The sequence below is a fragment of the Cygnus atratus genome, chromosome 26 (genome assembly GCF_013377495.2).
Source record: "Cygnus atratus isolate AKBS03 ecotype Queensland, Australia chromosome 26, CAtr_DNAZoo_HiC_assembly, whole genome shotgun sequence".
NCBI classification, from domain to species: Eukaryota; Metazoa; Chordata; class Aves; order Anseriformes; family Anatidae; genus Cygnus; species Cygnus atratus.
In genome coordinates this window covers 1,982,899-2,001,234 of record NC_066387.1, presented here as the reverse complement: position 1 = coordinate 2,001,234, position 18,336 = coordinate 1,982,899, and the positions used below count along the sequence as shown (strand labels likewise).

Here is an 18,336-nt window from a genome sequence, read left to right as displayed (position 1 = left end):
AGCTGCAGTTAACAGGTGTTAAATTTGGGGCAGGCAGGTATTTTTTCTCTTGAGAGCACCTAGAACTGGGGAGTAGAGCATTTGTCCTATTCTTGGCTCTGTCACTGACTGCTCTGCTGTGTGGCTGTCTTTGTAAATTTGCTTGATGATAAATCAAATCAATGATAAACGCTGTTGATAAAATAGTATAGAAAAAGTTGGAGCCCTTAGTCTAGTTTTGCCCACTACGTCATCTTTCCAAAGCCAGAAGATTGGCTCCAGGGCAGTGTGTTTATCTGCTGTACAGTGTAATGCATAATTAATAGGAAGGGCTGAAGAAGCGCAGCCAAACTGGAAGCCTGTAACCTGAATCTTAGCTGGCATTGCTCAGTCCTTGGTATTCTCGTGTTCCAGTCAGTAGTAAGTGATACTGTGTGAACTTTCCTACGTGGCTCTGTAGTTATAGCTCTTCTGAACTAGGAGTCTTTAAGTGAGAACCCTTTACTTTCAAGAAACTAAATAAGTAAACAGAGTACGTTTTAAAATAAATAGCCTCAGCCCATGTAAGCAAAGACCTTGGTGCTATATTCTGCTGTCAGGATTGCTTTGTATCTGCAGTCAGACTAACTAGTGGGATTCTGATGCTTTATGATCTTCCCTTTCTAAACAGAAACATGTTTCTGTACATAAACACGCTGGTCAACATACAGTAGTAAAACAAACACATTTTATTCATTACAGACATACTTTGGCTGTTAGGTGGCTGGGTCTGGTTTTAAAAATACTGTACTTTTCTACCTAGTTAAGGACTGACCCTATACAAAAAGCGATCAGTTAGCAAATAAGCAGTCAAACAGTTCAGACTTGGAACTTTCTCTGTTTGGCCTCAGATTTAGTTAATAGCAGTTGAAAATTATATCTAAAATATTTTTTTTCTAGCATTAGAATCAATTTTTTGATGTTGTCATGAGTTTTGCATTTGAAATAGCATGCAGATGATTTTGTGATGCCATACCTAATTGCATAAAAGTGTTTTGAAACAGAAAATGTGTGAATGAAGAGGAGAGGGAGTTAGAAGAACGATATATGCAATGGATGTGATGGGTCTGTCTTGTTTTCTAGAAAATCGGCAACAGTTCCATTGTGAGGAGACTTGGTGTTCAAGAGTGTATTCTTCTGGTTACACAGCGCATCACCAAATACCCAGTCCTGGTGGAACGCATTATTCAGAATACAGAAGGTAGTTTCTTTAATCTGTCTTAGAAGCCTGACAGTTGTCGTCACATCCTTTTTCTCCTACGTTTTGCGTGTTCTTTCCTCAGGCAAGGAGGACAGGCTGGTACTGCCTTATATTTGCTTTCTCACTTGTTAGTTAGCTGGAGATGCAGTTCTATATGCAGATTCAGATCACTCTCTCCTCATCAGAGGGTTGAAAGCAGCGTTCAGTTTCAAGTCTACAACCACAAAATCATAGTAGTAAAGTTTATCAGTTTCTTAGAGATTTAGAGCTCTAGGAACCCATTTATTTATTTTTAAACTCAGGCTCTTAGGAAGTACTGTCAGATGTTCAGTATGGAATCTTCCTGTTAAAATATGTTTGAATGACTCATATTTGCATTCCAGAGTTGTAAATGGGACTAATTACTATCCTTCTCTCTTAGCTGGAACTAAGGATTATGAAGAGCTGACCCAGGCCCTTAGTTTAATTAAGAACACAATCACTCATGTAGATGCCATGGTAAATGAGTGTGAGAAAGGGCAGCGCCTGAAAGAGATTATGCATAAAATGGAGCAAAAATCATCTGGGAAATGCAAGAATGGGCTTCTCTTCCGAAAGGATGATATGGGACAGAGGCGGCTTCTGCTCGATGGGATGCTGTACTGGAAAGCTGCATCAGGGCGACTCAAAGGTAAAGGACCAGGAAAGGGAAAAGTGTAACTAGGAAACAGGATTTTGCTTTGTTCTGTAGCTGTTTCTTACTAATCGATTGGGCATAAAGTACGATGACAATAACCCACTTGTTTAATAGGATATTGGAGGAAATAGCACTTGTTCTATTCCTGGCTTGTCCAATAAGCATCTCTATAATGGTGCATGATAAGTTCCTTATGCTGTTTGCTTATTATCTGTCTGATCTGCTTTCCAATTCAAGTGGGAGGTCTTTAGGTAGATGACAAAGCCTTGAGTCATACTGACTTAGTCTCCTGTGGAAAGACATTATCTTGTGCGAGCTCTGGTTCACACTTTGAAAAATTATGTTGTGTCAAACCCATGACACCTTTGTTCTTTATAATGTCTGTTTTGCCAGAAAATCAAAACAGCATTCATCAGTGAGTATTTTAACAGCTTCATTGCTCAAATGTTCAAGGAGAAGCTTCAAATGGAACTTACAATGCAGCCAAGAGTAGCTGGTACTATGAACATCTGCAGTTTCAGAAGAATCTGCTGTTGAGGGAAACTTGTTCCATCATGACTGTTTGAGTGCATGTGTAGGATACCTGTGTAGTTGTCTTCAAGCTTTAAATTGGCTCTATTTGAATTCTGCTTCTTCTGCACATGTCCAGCCTGACTCTGGACAACCCCAGTGGAAAGCAGAAGCCAGCCCGATATTGCAAATGTTGATGTGCTAACGCATGGTACACAGGAAACTTAAGTAATTTTTTTGAGTCTGCACCAGTCTTGTTGCTTCAAAATCTTTTTCTTTCTTTCTGTTGTTACTGTAGATATTCTGGCAGTCCTGTTAAATGATGTACTGTTGCTCTTGCAAGAAAAGGACCAAAAATATACATTTGCATCAGTGGTGGGTATTGGTTTCATATTTAATACATTCATTTGGAATGTTTTTGAAGGTGATAGTAATTGCAGAAGAAATAAAAATAGAAATATTAGGTAGATGTTATGGTAGATTTAGAAGGAAAATGAAGTAATAAACAAGTCAGTTATTGTAGGATCACTTTTCCTGAGTAAGTTCTGGTATTTATGAATCTCTCCTTCTGTCTTTTGGAGCAAAACAGTGTTCCCTTGTCTCCATTTGAGCAAATTTTTTGAAACTGTTATTGATTTCTGGGATCCAGAAGTTTTGTTTCACTTTTTTTTGTTTTTTAAAAAAAAGACAGGTGTCAAAAGTGTCATGTGAAGAGGCCGTAGTGGTAAAGTTTGGTGTTGCAATGTTATAGCTCATGGTGGCCCTGTATAAGTAAGAAAACAGAAGGGAGCTAAGAAGCACAGACTCCAAAAAATTGTATAAAGTAGTGCAATACATTTTATATTTTCTTTTACAGGACTCTAAACCACCAGTTATCTCATTACAAAAACTGATTGTAAGGGAGGTAGCTAATGAGGAAAAGGCAATGTTCTTAATCAGCGCTTCCTTAAAAGGACCAGAAATGTATGAAATTCACACAAGCTCTAAAGAGGAGAGGAATTCCTGGATGGCTCACATCCGCAGAGCTGTAGAAAGGTAAATCATGAGTTAAAGCCAGAGGGCTTGATTTGTTGCTGATTGGCCTTCTCTTCACAGGACTTGTAGGTACAAGTTTATTGTAAAAATGCATTTGACTGTCCATAAACTTTCAATGCAAGATTGAAGCAGGCAGTTTATGCATATTCATTGGGAAGAAGCTGCTCATAAAGATGCTGGAAAAATCAGCCGAAGACTTTGTTCTGCTTTTTTTTTAAAAAAAAAAAAAAAAAAAAGTTGGTTCACTGATGTCAAATGCAACAAAGCTTTGGATAAGTGAAAAAGATTGACGCACAAGATAAACGACATCCTAGGCATAATCTTCAGGTTGAATGCCAAGATGATTTTAAGTCATCTGATGTGTAAATCAAACGTTTGTCTCCCACTTTTTACAGCTGTCCTGATGAAGAAGGAGGAACGTTTAATGAACCCGAAGCAGAAAGGAGGGTGGCTGAAGCAAGAGCTGCGAAGTTGAGAGATTTCCAAGGTAATGACTTAGGTATATATTCTACGAGCAGCTTCTCAAGCTTCTCAACATCCCTTGTGATGTAACTGTCTTGTTCTTTTATCACGTGGTCAAGTTGCTCCTTCAGAAGTCCTTCAAGGTATTGCAAGATTGCATAGAAATAATTAAGTTTAAAAAGTCTAATAAACCTTGCGTGCTCCATGAGGTTTTTCCTCCAGGTGTTAATTATATCTCTGATGCTCTGACTATGAAATGAATGGTAATTTTCCAAACTGAATGTTGTACTCTTGACAGTGATTTAGAAGGTAGAACTGAGTTTGTTTCTTCCTTTAGAGCGTTTGAGCATGAAAGATGACCTGATTATGCAAAGTCTAACTGAGAAGCAACAGATTTATCTAGAAATGTCTGAAATGAATGGGTTTGAAGACAATTCCCAAGGAACCCGATCTAGGCTACTTTTTCGGGGGGATATCTCAGAAAATCTGCAAGGAGAGTCACTTCTGAAGTCTGCAGTGGTAGAAGGTAAATACAATGTGGGAATGTGTATGTGTTCACTCAGGTGCAGAGGTTGGGATAAGCACTGATCTAAGTACAAGTCTTAAAAATCATCTTGTAATAATTCTGTATAATGCTGTTCAGACTCATAATGAATCTCCAAGAGAGGTAGGGTGCACCTGTGTTTTTACGTACAGGACCTCCACAGTTTTGATTTTTATTCACTTATTTAAGATCAACCCATGAAGTCTTCAGATGAGTTTATTCACATGGGTAATAAGGCGATCTAATAATATAATAACCCTGAAATGTAGTATTGTATCAGGGTTCTAGATTTAAATAGCCTATCTAAAGACAGCATATTTAGAAAGAGAATAAACACAAACCACAAACATCATTTTTTAGTTTGACAAAAAAAACCATTCAAGGCTTGATAATCAAACTTGTGTTCAAGGAGGAGGTCATCTTCATTTATGCAATATGAAGAGCCTGTTGTAAACAGCAGGTCATGAAAGAAAATCCATCTGTACTGTAGGAAGCCTTTCAAACTACCCAATATTTAATGTACTTGGTGGCTGGAAAAAAAAAAATATATATATATATATAAATACACACACCCTAATTTGTTAGCATGATGAGTTTGTCTCACTATGTAGACCTGGCTGTTTAAATGATATGTTCTTCTTCTCCCTAGCTGAAAATCTCCAGAACCTTATCTTCACTCACTTAGGAAATGGATACTGTCAGCCTGAAGATAGCTGTGCACCGGGACTCCCCAGGAGAGCAGAGACCTTTGGAGGATATGACAGTACTCCCTCAATTTCAAACAACAGTAAGAAAGAGGGACTGTGGGGGTACTGTGCTATGTTTGTTGAACTGTTAAACACTGTTAAAAAGTCTAGCATTCATTTAAGCTCCTTAGCTCTTTACTATGCTTCTCTGTACTGACTATGAGATCAGAAACATGAATTAATTGAGGCTCTGATGTAAGGATATTAAGGGAACTTCACAAGAAGTTCCTGAGAAGAGGACAAGAATAAATTCCTAGCATGTTGTATCTTTCGCTTCCAGTACCAACACTAGAGAGCAGAGTAGGGCTCTTGGTGTAATGTTAAAGGTGTTACCTTAACCCATATTTTCTAGTTACCACAATTCCGTGCAGAATTTTAATTTTGTTGAAAAAATAAGCTTGACATAAAAACCTAGGAAATGTGAGTTCAACTGCTTGTTTTTATTATAGAATGACAAAAATGGAAACAAGTTTTCGTATCTGCGCAGCCACTAAAGGCTTGCTGAATCCTTAAACAGTATAAATTGTCCTTTTGGCACAGATGCTTTATCAGTTAATTGATGAAATAAGTGGAAATACTAGATACTGTTTACCTCCCTTCATTTTGCTGTGTGCAAAGTAGAAATGTCTGTATTTCACTGGTAGTTTATCCCTGGAATCCTTTCTCTTGCCCGTGAAAGGCTATATATGCCTGTCTTATTACAGGGGCTCTATACAGTACAGTTTCCATCTCCCACTAATTCTTTCCATGCTTATGGTGGTGCTGCTTTGAATAAGATTTTTCTACTACTGAGTATTCCATGTTAGGAGTTTGCAATCCTGGTAGCCACAGACGATCATTTTCATTCTCTATTGTGTTTGTTTCACTTAAAGTATCATGATGTGATTTGAACATAATCTCACTATTTCTTTTAACCCGCTCTCCTCAAGTTTTATACCTTTTTGAGAAGTCCTACTCTACCTACTGTCCACTTTCCCACTTTTAATGAGCATGGATAAGCAATGTAGTAGCAAACTGGTTCTAACTTCAAAGTCATATGTGTGGTTTTTTTTCAGTTGCTGTTGTGCAGTGGGTTTTCACAAGCTCTGTGCTGGTGAACCACTCACGTGCCAGTATTTTTATTTTTTTTTTTTCCAGATAATAGTCTTGGGAAGAGCAGTGGTGGTGACCAGAGACAGTGGGACTGGAGAGGCCCTGCAGTAAGTTCAGACATGCATCTCCAGGACCTCCCATTGGATGCAGAAGAAGGATCTCAAACTGTACGTTGGGCTTGTTTATGAAGTAAATGTGTTTCCTCAGGTTCTTCATTACAATAGTGCTGCAGAACAACCCTTGCTAAGCTGAAAGTTGTAATGTCTGGTAGGGCTAGACTGTGTAAGAGTTCTATCCGTGAAATTACTTGACTCTGCTAAGGCTATTTTGTGGGGGTGAGTTGATGGTTTATAGCTTACTGCTTGGGAGGCATGATAATTTTGTTCTGTATTTGTTCATTTGATGCTGTATCTTTAATGTTACCTTTAATGACCATGCATCTCCTTCTGTACTATGATTTAAGTACTTTTGGTATGTGTCCTTCAGTGCGTGGGAGCAATCTCTGCTCCAGCTATAAACAATGTTCCCTGGTGAGGTGAACCCTTCCAGCATGTTCTGGCAGCACTACCAATGTCCAACAAGTATCTCTAGCGCAGATTGTTGTTTTTGTCTTTTTTCAGAGTGATATAACAGGGGTGGATGACAACAGTGGTATTCAGCCCACCATAGAGTCTCAGGTATGTTACTTCTGCTGTTAGGAAATCTAATGGGAAATAGCTATATAATAATAATAATATCATGCAAAATAAACAGACCAGTATTTTTAATGGCTGTGGAACCACAAGCTCATAAACAGCCTGTGCCTTATGACTCCAAATGCATTCTGAATGTCCCATTAGAAAACAAGGATGGTTCTGGCTATTTAGACGTGCATTTCAAAGAGCTGGCTAACTACTTCTTTCTGCATCTTTGGAGAGATTGTATGTTCTTAGCTCACTGGCAAAACTTGCCTCTGAATCTCCTGTGAGTGCTGTACCTGTGTAGTGATTCAGTGCTAGAGCATGGGAGGAAGTGGTCATTAAATAGCTCATATAAAGAAATCTCGTGATGAGGATTGCTCCCTGGAATCCCAGAGAGATTTGCTGAGCACTGACTCAGTTTGTGCGAGGGCCAATATACTGAAATTCGTTGTGCTTCTATATTGCTGTATTGGATGTTACCGTGTCAGAATACTCTTGTAGTCATTCTTCCAGTGTGTGTGTTTTTGTACATACTACTGATTCTGTCCATTATTTTAAAAAGAAAAAAGTCTAATGCTGCAATGAAATGGAGCTCTGTTTCGGTGTCTAAATTTTATTATTATTATTTTTTTTATCCCATCTGCCTCCCCTCCTCTTCAGCTTGTCCAAAGGATACAAAAACTGCTACAGTTGCTCTTCAATCTTCAGGTAAACCACTACTCTACTCTCCAAGAGGTCTGTTAGGCATTAAATATAATAAAACTTACACAGTTGTAGAGAAGCTACCTTGAAAATATCCCCTAAAACTAGAGTGAACTGTAGAATTCAAGACCTGAGACTCAGGGAAACAAACACAGTGTATGATATTTTGAAGGAGGTGTTGTATCTGTTGTCTTATGTGATTGAATCCCTTTTCCTCCTTACTTAAGTACAGTTGTTGCTACTTTGAGCTTCTGTTCTCTGTGTTTTTCTTTTAAAATTGATGTTAATATACACTTGTCTGCATATATTAGATGTTTTTTACCGTAACCTTGTATTCAGTAATATTTTGAGTGATCTTGTCAGATTCAGAGTAGAAATTCTAGGTGCAAGAAATGTTAATTTTGACAGATGTAATCAAAACTTAATTCCTCAGCCATCTTTAGTATCATGTCAATAGTGATGGGCTGTACAAGCTAGAAAGTTAGATCTGCTCTTGAAGACAAAGCTGTCGGTCACCTAACCTGATAGGTACTGTTGTCTTTTGCTTAGCTGTATGGGGGTTTATTCGTTTGTTTGTTTGTTTGTTTGTTTTTGAGCCAATGTGCCTCATTTTGGACTTCTTATTTCCATTGTAGGCGGTGATATCTCAGCAGGACAGCTACATTGAGATGCAACGAGCCACCATGGTAGACCGGGAGAAGCAATACCGGCTGCAGTCTACACGCGGCAACCTGCTGCTAGAGCAGGAGAAACAGCGTAACTTTGAAAAACAGAGAGAAGAACTGATGAATGTACAGAAACTTCAGAGCCAGCTGAAACTGGAGCAGCAACGCTGGGAACGGGAAAGGAGTCAGCAGCAGAGGGAACTAGAAATCACGGAAGTCCGGCTGCAGAAGCGTGAAGAGGAAACTCGGCAGCTGAAAGACAAGTTGATTCAGGATAGAGAAGAACTCGAGAGGCAGCGAGAGGCCTATCAGCATGACCTAGAGAGGCTGAGGGAAGCTCAGAGAGCAGTAGAGAAAGAGAAGGAGCGTCTAGATCAGCTAAGGAAGCTGAAAAAGCAGAACACGGTGTCAGGCACATTCTCCCCCGAAATGGGACAGGTAAGGAGTTTTTCTTGGAGTTCCGTTTATTGCTTGCCCTTCTTGCAGCACTAACCCGTGTTTGTTCTTTACTGAGCTACTTGTGCCACTATCTGAAGTAGCTGGAGCTGGCTACTGTCAGAGAGATCAGGGCTTGCAAGTCCTTCAGTGTCTGTGAAATTCTACCCAGACGTTTGCTAATGGGAGCATTTAAAAAGAGAGGGAGAGACAGACAGTAAGAGAGAATAAGTTGTTTCTGAATGTGGCTGACTGCTGATTTTTTTAATACAGGAATTGCCTTATTGCACGCAGGCAATTGCAGAAGGTGCACTACATTGGCAGCGTTCTATACAGTTCATTTCTAAAGACATCTCCGATGTTTCAAAAAGTGAATTTTGGGGTCCAATTAAATTGGCTTGTTTATTACTGTCTGAAAGTATGGCTTTCTGTCCATTCTGTCATTACCTAATGCAGTTTGCTGGCTGCTGCAGGGAAAGTTAACGCCATCCCAGCCAGACCCAGTACACACCATTGTGTTCCTTTGTTAGGTGTGATATTAAGCAATTGAATTGCTGAGGATCTTTTTCTCTTCCATTTGCCAGCATGCTTTGAGCTTGGTCTAGCCTGTTGCATTTCTCACAAGGAAAGTGCTTTGTGTCTGCAGGGTTGAGGGTGGTCTCTCCTTATTGTGTCTGAGATAGTGAAAGTACCTGTTTGACTTAGAATGCCTTTTTCCTCATGTAGAACCAGATGCAAAGCCACTCCGTTAGCTTCAACGGAGAAGGGGTAGAACCATCTCTGCCAGTCTTGAAAAGCTCTGCGAGAGTGAGCATCTCTGGAATAGATTACTTGGAACGGCCGGAGCTGGTTCGTAGGGACAGTACCACCCTGGAGAATCGTCCAGTTCTTGCACTGAAGAACGAAGTGCCAATCCATCTCCTGAGTGCAACTAATCAGATACAGAAACCAGCTGCAGTTCAGCAGCAGATCCCTACTAAGCTTGCCGCTTTTACAAAAGGAAGCAAAGAGAAAGGTGGGAAGAGCAAAGCATCTCACAGGACAGACAGTTCGGGTAAGTATATTTAAATGGATTTCTAACCCCTGCCAGCATCACAAGGAGACAGAACACTATAGTTTAAAACTCTGACTACCCATGTGGAACCCAGAAATTAATGTGCTACAAATTGTGGGCTCTTGAAGTCCTTAAGTTAGGAGCTCAATGTGCGTGTACTGTTGAATTGGAAATGTAGCCCAGATAGATAATGTTGGAAATGGAGTGCTGTAAGCCAATAGGACAGAATTATGGTGAGCGTTTGTAAACCTGGATATAAAATCTTGCCTAATTGTAGTGGTAAAGGAAAATAGCAAATGTTTTGCTTGTTCTGCATGAATGAAATGTTTTGAGGCTGTCTTAACCTCTTCTCACTATGTTCAGAGCTGTAATAACACTAAATGTGGTGCCTTTCTTAGCACCAGTCAGTCATTAAATACAGTTTTCCAGGCCAGATCTGAGATGCTGTATGTGTTGTGGAGTCGAAAGGGGCTAATTTTGTCAGAAATAGAAGCAAGTAAAAATACAGTTACCTTGTCATGGTGTAATTTCTGCTGCTAACTACTAGGTACTAAAGTAGTGATCTTTGCCAATGACAGACACAATAAAAACCACTTTTTCTTTACCACTAAAAATAGCCTTTCTGCCAGCCTGAGAAAAGGGCCTATAATTTAAAGTTACAAAATTATCTCCGTAGCTTTATATAGGATTCTGAGCTGACAAGCCTGCACGTCACTTGGGCCTACACTACTCTAGCAGACTCAGGGCCAAACCTGCCCAGGGAGTGGGGTTGTCTTCTGCATGTTGCAAAAAAGTCTGTCTCTGCACCTGAAGTTTAATAGAATTACAAACTTATGTTTTTGCATATAAATGAAGCCTAATACCCCCTTCGTCTGAATACCAAGTACTGGTAAATGGGCAAATAGCGCTCTAATACTGCAACTCTGCAGCTTTGTTTTTAATAGCTGTTACATAATGATCCCTGCAGTGGAAATGTACTTAATGGTGTTTTTCCAAAATTTATATGAAAGGCCTAAAACGCAAATATATTGGTCTCTATTCTCTCATGAGCATTAGTGGGATGCATGCTTTTTATGCCCATATGTAGATATTAGAATAAAATGGAACAGGACTTTCTGTACAAGTGGCAAAATACTGGGTATTGAATTTGGTTTTTGTGACATGTAAGGAATGTTACTGAGAGGAGTTCTTTGGATCCGGAATAACCATTTCATGAATTGCTTTTATTGTTGAAATTAAGAAACTGACAGGCCATAATACCACAATCGATGTACTCTTCAGCTGAGCAGCTGTGAGACAGATGGAGAGCAGAGACAGAAGTTCATCATAGTTTTGTGTGTTAAAAGTAGCAAATAGCCATTGCTATTTGAGTGGTAGGGACAAAGATTTTTATTTTTTTTTCCTCCACTGTGCTTTATAATACAAGATTTTGAATTTGTGGTTGTCAAGCTGGTAGTAACTGAATTGGAGGTCCTCAGGGGAGAGGAGAGGGAAAGTGTACTCATGGTCTGAAAAGTTGAAGAGAAAATTTAACTTGCAACAGAAGCAACAACTCTTTATGGTATAGCAGCTTCCTCGAATATGCAAAGGTGTCTGTATTGCGGCCTCCAGCATGAAGCAGTGAAATCAGTGAAGTACTGCTATTGTCAAATACTGATCTGTAAAATATTTTCTTCAGCATCTGTTGATCAGAAGCAGCTGATTCCCCCTAGGCTCGTTGGACGAGAGGACGGTATCCTCAGAGGCAGGCGATCAGCAAGTCCAGTCCTCCCAAGCAGCCAGACCACTGCATTCCAGACAGGTATTTCTTGACTGACTTGTACATCTGTGGAGATGTCAGACTGTGCAGTGTCATGAATCTGTCTTCTTCCATTTTTTCTATAGAATTGTATGGCTCTACAGATGGTCAGCCAGAAGCACTTTCATCTGCCTCAGCAAACCCATTCAAGCCCAGTAACGTTCACGTTCAGACCCTGGTGACCTCTCAGTCGACTCTGTTAAATGCACAAGACGATACCAGCAAAGAAGATGTAATTTTTTTCTAATTGTTTCCATTTAAAGATCAGTCTTCTGACATACTGATTCAAGAACTCAGGCTCCAGTGTTCAACGTGACAAAGACCTGACGTGGATGTCTTTTTATCCTTGCCCTGCTAATACTAACAAGGACCAGACCAGGATTACAGTTTTACTTTGTTGGCTTCTTTGCCAGCAGCTCAAAATGAGGGCACAGTGGTAATAATTTGCTTTTAAATTCTCCAACCATGGAAATGTGTTGACGCATAGCATGGGTGTATAAATTCAGAGCATGTTAAAGTGCTGCCATTTACTGCAATTTGCTCTCTCTGGTGTATCTACGCTCTTTGTGGGCACCATCTTGTAAATTGTTGTAGTTGATAATGAAGCTCCCAGATTTTTATGTAAAAAAATTTTAGTAGTAAGCCCCAAAATGGCTGAGATTTTTTAAATCCCTTTTTCACAGGTGCAAGGTCACTGTAGTGGATTATGCTAACTGTGTGTTAACTTGTTGACTAGCAAGCCAGTCTCCTTACAGCCAGGCACGATGAACGTTGTGATACCGCCTCACAGGAACCAGCCTAGCATCTCTGTTTCTTTAGTAAATTTAGCGGAGCGCATGCTCAGTGGCCAGGTGCAGTAGGAAAGATAAGGTAAGCTGCTTAAGAGTCTTCAAGGTTCAAGAGCTCCACCTGCTTGTGGCTGAGGAGGGTTGAACATATGAGAACACCCAGCGGTTACGAAGACTTGGACTCAATGCACAATTCATTGGATGTCAGCTTGCACGAGGAAGCTGTCCCTTTACAGACACTGAGTGGCTCTCCGGTTAGTGAGAGCAGTACAGGCTCCCAAGCAAAACTCATGAGCTGGTTCAGAAGGAACTTAGAGACCTGGATTTTGTTCCTTGCTGGAAGACGTATAATAAGTGTTTGAATGCAGTAATTACTGTCTCGTTTCATCCCAAGTCTTCTGCGTCTTTCGTTTGTCTGCCAACTTCTTGGGACTTTACTCCGAGTATCAGAAGATATCAAAGCTGCTGTTACTGCAGAGGCTTCTCTGCAGCACTGTAAGGAATGAAGGGAATAAGAACTGTTTGTTTTGTTGTTTTATTTTTTTTTTAGTAATAAAAAAGTGCTATTAGCTAAACCTGGGTTGGTTTAGCTGCTTACAGCTAAACCAGCTTTGATACCTCTTGTTAAATGGGTCAGTTCTTAAGTATGGAATGATGATGATATTAACAGAGCCCTGCTCAAAAGGCATTATTTCTCTTTGTAGTAATTTGCACAGTCATTTGTTGTATTCTATTACTTTGCTCTGTATCTCAGTTCTTTATTACTCACATCACCGAAGGACGTGTATTCCGATGTGTGTCAGATGTGACCAGTCAGATATATTGTGCGCAGGAGAAACTGTTCAAAGGACATTATTACGGAGTTAGAGAAATCAGAATCTCGGAGTTCAAAAACTTGGGTTAATACCTTTCAGAACATGATTGATGGGGTTATTTTGTATCTTTAACCCTGGCTGGGAGTGATTTTTAGCACAAGTGAATGGAATGCCTGATCAGTTCCCATTCAGCCTCATGGCAGTGGCTCGGAATGGCAGTTTATCAGTCTCTCTTCAAATCATTGAATCAGTTACTCTGTCTCGGTTGTCAGGGCCTATGTGACTTTAGTAATGTTCTTTAAGACAGTAACTTCACTTTGCTTGAAGGTTTTAAAATTTATTGCAGTACTTACAGTGCAAGAAACGTAAATTTTCAGCAGAAAATATGGAGTTTATTTCCAAGAGGTTATAATTAGGGTTGTTAGTGTCTCCAGACAAGAACTTGAAATATCGAAACTTACTGGTCATTGTGAGAGCAAAAATATAAGCTAAGAAATACTGATTCTGTCTTGGGGAGCACGCAGTCCTTACTGTAATGCTTCTTGTATTTAAGGGTCTTTTTGCTGAGTGATACCGGTACCAACCTAAAACAAGGCACAGAGTTCAACAGAGTTGCGATGTTACCTATGAGAGGAAACTCCAAACTATCTAGTTTGTTATCAGGCTGGTGATACTTCCCCCCATCACACCTCCCCAGCAAAGTAATACAATTAAATAGGACACACTTCACTTTAATACCAAAGTATTGCTTCGTAAATCATGAGCCTTGCAGAACTTACACAGGTTATCAATGTCTAGACCTGCAGAAAACAGTATGAGGAGCGTAGTCATTTTTGCATTGTTGTGATACTGTGTTGATAATGGTTAGAACATATTTCTACATTGTATTTTTGCATTCCTAAAACCTAGGTTAAAATAGCGGGAATACCTTAAAATGAATGTAACTTCTGATCAATTCAGCAGCTCTATAGGACTGGTTCTTCAGTCAGCCGATGTGGAGACTCTAGTCATCTCTGATACCCGTGTAATTCCTTCTGTAAACGTACAGCAAAGCAGCAAGAATGTACAGTATGTTCTCTCCATGCTGTGGTTTGGTCCACTCCTAGTGCAAACTCTATGCCCCCATTGCCCTAAATTACCAGTTTTTAGCAGCTTTAACCTAAAGCTAAGTTGCATCGGTGGAATAAACCACCTCAGCCAAGGAGGGAATTCTCTGTTTAGATATTTTAAACCAAATTTTAGAAACATGTATTTGGCTCAGTTTTGTGCCTGTCTTAATGTATGGGGGAGAGAGTGTTCTATGGACCAAAGAGGTTTATTTGGCAACGTTTTTCTTCTTACTCTGTGCAGTGAATGAACTCAGATATAGGATGGTAACATCTGGAAAATATTAAGTCTGCAGTGAGGTCTCATTTCCTTTAATATGTTTTAACTTAAATATAACTTTTAATATTCATTGTCAGCAGTGCTTTGGATAAGTTGTGGCTGTTAGCAAATGGACACGGGACTTTTACAGGCTAGGCTGTTGGTTCAGCACACCAAGAGTTCTTTGGAATACTGGTTTTCAATCTGTAACTGAGAAATTACCTTAAAAGTTATCTGTCTTCAATACACACCTGGCTGCAGCTAGTCTTAGGAAAGCCATTTTCCCCATGAATAGAGATTGCATCATCTCAAAATCATGGAAGTGCCGTACAAGGTATTTATGTGATTTCCTGTATAGTACCCAGTTTGGAAGAGGTTTTAGAACGATATCGCTAGTGTGGAATTTACCGTACCAGAGTACGGTAAAATTATTTGTAGAAGGCTGAGGGAAGCAAGTGAAATATTTTCTTTAAATGAAGTATGGGTCTGCACTTCTGCAAAATTGAATCTGTGAAATTGTTATTAAATCACTCTAGTTGAGTGCACTTGTTTTGGATTCTACTCAAATCTAATTTGTAGAAAAATAATCTTTCTAAGCAGATTGTATTGCAAAATACTTCTGTATCCTGGGCTAAGTGACATGCTATTGATTCTGAGTAATATCCTTTCCATTTGACTCTCGCTTACTTCAGATAAAAGTTTCCTTTTAAGTGATATCAGAGGATTAGACAGTTCAAAACTCTGCCTCCCAGGTGCCTTTTGGCTTCTTTCTTGAGCTGGGATGTGGAGGAAATTACAGCACGAGCTCTGAACTGCCTTCTTCTTTGCTTTGTGTCACAGCCTTAAAATTATTGTCCTGTTTGTCCTGTGATGTTGCAACGTAGAGACTGTTTCTGTGGTTCTGATTCTCAGTTTTAACTCTGGTGTAAAAGAGACTTCCTCTGTCCCTTCCCATTTGGACTGTGGTCATTTTGTATTTCAGACTGAAGATCCCTCCATATTCGCTAGTACTGAGCACATCTGCCCTGTGCATGCTGTAAATGCTTTCCTAGTTTTCAGCTGTACTATCTGTGGATTGTAGATGTGGCACATCCCATAAATTGAAATCGCTAATCATTTCCCAGCATGAAGCAGAAGAATTGGTACTTCTAGAGATTCTTGCTCAGCAAGCTAATAGTATTCCTGCAAAGGTAGGAGTAATTCTAAATAAATTCCTAGCAGTTTTGTCTTTCTGAGTAATAGATGATCCTGCGTACATGGGATTTGGTGTTTGTCATTTTCATTTACAATGAAAGATGAAACTTAAACTAGGAAAGGTTTAAGATATATTTTTAGTTTCACTTCTACTTTCAGTTCAGCAGAATGGGAGCTAAGTCTCCCCTGGTGGTGCTCAGTGATGTTCCTGTATGTTGTGCCCCTGTGCAAGGGAATTTGGAGCATTTTTGTTGTCTTCCCCAGCAGTTCTCACAAGAAAAAAAAAAAAACTCCTTGATGCCAGATTATACATGGTATTCTTGCCTGACCTTCTTGCTGAATAGGTTTATAAATTAAAAATAAAAAAAAAAAAAGCCTTTGCCTCCCCCTTCAAGGCCAGACCCAAAATCTTTGTAACTGGCAGCTCTTGAATATTTACCATCAGCATGTGATACATCAAATACCATTTGTGTGAGCTCTGGTTCGTACCATTTGTGCCATGTTTATAAATCAGTTTTTTTATATTTTTGTACTGAAAGAAATCGGAGCACTTTAGAAAAGTTTATTTCAGATTCCATTGCTGTTTGTACCTAAGAGGAAATTGTCATGGAAATAGATCCTGTCGGCATAACTGCGTGCATGTCACTCAGAGCTGTGAACTCTCTCGATGCTATTTAGTCTTAGGTCTGGTTTCTAGGCCCACCTTGCACTGTAAAGACTTAATAAATAATCATGGTTCATGGTTAAATTGACCATTTTGTTGGGGAAGTGTTTGGGTTTGTTGTTTTTGTTTTGTTTTTTCTTTGTTAGGGTGTAAACATTGTAAATAGTTCCTTTACTGTTGATACTTCAGTAGCAACGTCTTTGTAGTCTTATTTTATTTGTAAAGTTGACAGTTAAATGTTAATATTCTGTTGAATTGTGCACTCTTGATTAACTGTAAACTTGATCTTAGCGCACCAAATGATTTTTACAATGACTGCAATGTTTCTCCACTGAAGGATTTCAGAGCTGCAATAGGACTGAAACCAACTTCTAGCAATAAAAAAAAAAAAAAAAACAAAAAAAAACCCTGCCTTTATATACATATACATTAGTCATATATGTGCTATATGTTATGTGTCTTTTTCTATTTGAACCAACGGTCAAAGCAGCAACCACTTCTCACGTGCTTCTCCTTTTCTACCCCGGACAGAAATAACCTGCCATACGAGCGCTGACAGTTTTCCAAAGGAGAGGTGTTAAGTGGATACTAATAGTTGCAGATCTTGCCAGTGAGGTGAGCACCCTAGGAAGGAATCAGCTGATCTCAAAATGTCTGAACTCAGCATACTAGCAAAAGAGTGAACTTAACGAAGTTGCTTATATTAGCATGTAGTTGCTTTGCATGGTGCCAGTCTGAGACATGCCTGGCTCTGTCCCAGACAGTATCGGTTCCCATTTGGAACAAGTATAACGAAAATAGAAACTTTCTCCCTGCTGCTTCTGCCAATTTGGCAGCCCTCGCTTTCTGTACCAGCCCATAGCCTCTGGCTGGTGCAGTGCTTCCCAGCTCCAGAGTCAGCAAGTTGTGTTTCCTGGTAAAATCCCCACTTGTGGCATACTGGCAAGCTAACCCAAGCACTGTAACCTCAAATAATTCCAGAAATCAGAACAGATGCGAAACTGGGGAGAGAGTGGGAGAACTAGGGTGGGTGTTCTCAAAGGAAGAGGTGTGATTTTTTTTTTTTTGGATTTTTTAAAATCATTAAAATCCTACGCTGTAGTCACTATTGAGGGAAACCCTCAGCCATTTCTGAATGTGGTGGTGCAAATGATGCAGTCCGAATTGCTTTGCACAGAGGTAAGTCTTTGTGCGTATCAAAGCACCTTTGGAGGGCGCAGGTTCTCTGTGTACAGGAGACAGGGGAGTAGTCTGCATTCTAGTCTGCATTTTTAAGTCTCTGAAGTGCTGTTGATATCTGTGTTGTGGCAAAAAAACTGGAACTTGGAAAAACAGAAATTTTTCTATTTTTCCAATGTATGCCAATAATGAAAAACTTCTAGGCACACCAGTGTTTAAAGGATGGCTATCTTTGTGGGAAGTAACAAACTGATGTTTTAGCGAACAAAGTCTTGAAACATGTATAAGCTTTTGCTTGCACTTCCTTTAAGAGAAAATTTCTTACATCTGCTTTTGCTTTGTTCAGCTTCCAAGGAGCTGAGCTGCAGTGACCGCTGGAGGTCACTACCTGTGTGCACTTTCAGATCTCGCTGTCTCGCTAGAGCAAGGCAAGTAACTTTCCACGTTCATTTCTAAATACTGTTCAGCAGCAAGACACAGAATCGAAGCGTTGTCATGGGGGACAGCTGCAAGGAACAATCTAGGGCAGGAATTATGATGAGGTGTTTCTAGAGCAGTGGATTTCTTTTCTCCCCAGTTGTAATGTGTGGACTCCTCTGGCAGCCATAATAATGCCTCAGACCTGTAGGCAGAGTTCCTAATACAAACTGAGGAGCGTGGATTTGGATAGAGTAACATGGCTACGAGGTAGCCCTGCAGCACAGATCTGCACA

At 39.8% G+C, this 18,336-nt stretch overlaps 1 protein-coding gene across 2 annotated transcripts in view; it reads left to right on the top strand.

The window, feature by feature from the left end:
• The window catches only part of ARHGEF18 (Rho/Rac guanine nucleotide exchange factor 18), a 49,378-nt gene extending 33,324 nt beyond the window's left edge, over positions 1-16,054 (top strand). For both annotated transcript variants that reach the window (XM_035567706.2, XM_035567708.2), the window contains 14 exons: positions 1,102-1,219; positions 1,641-1,889; positions 2,704-2,780; positions 3,262-3,440; positions 3,836-3,927; positions 4,240-4,428; positions 5,096-5,233; positions 6,330-6,451; positions 6,905-6,961; positions 7,625-7,672; positions 8,302-8,769; positions 9,493-9,820; positions 11,499-11,621; positions 11,705-16,054. In XM_035567706.2, the coding sequence (XP_035423599.1) occupies positions 1,102-1,219; positions 1,641-1,889; positions 2,704-2,780; positions 3,262-3,440; positions 3,836-3,927; positions 4,240-4,428; positions 5,096-5,233; positions 6,330-6,451; positions 6,905-6,961; positions 7,625-7,672; positions 8,302-8,769; positions 9,493-9,820; positions 11,499-11,621; positions 11,705-11,865 (2,349 nt within the window). In that variant the 3' untranslated portion in view covers positions 11,866-16,054. The remainder of the gene's footprint in view (positions 1-1,101; positions 1,220-1,640; positions 1,890-2,703; positions 2,781-3,261; positions 3,441-3,835; positions 3,928-4,239; positions 4,429-5,095; positions 5,234-6,329; positions 6,452-6,904; positions 6,962-7,624; positions 7,673-8,301; positions 8,770-9,492; positions 9,821-11,498; positions 11,622-11,704) is intronic.
• Positions 16,055-18,336: the final 2,282 nt, after the last annotated feature.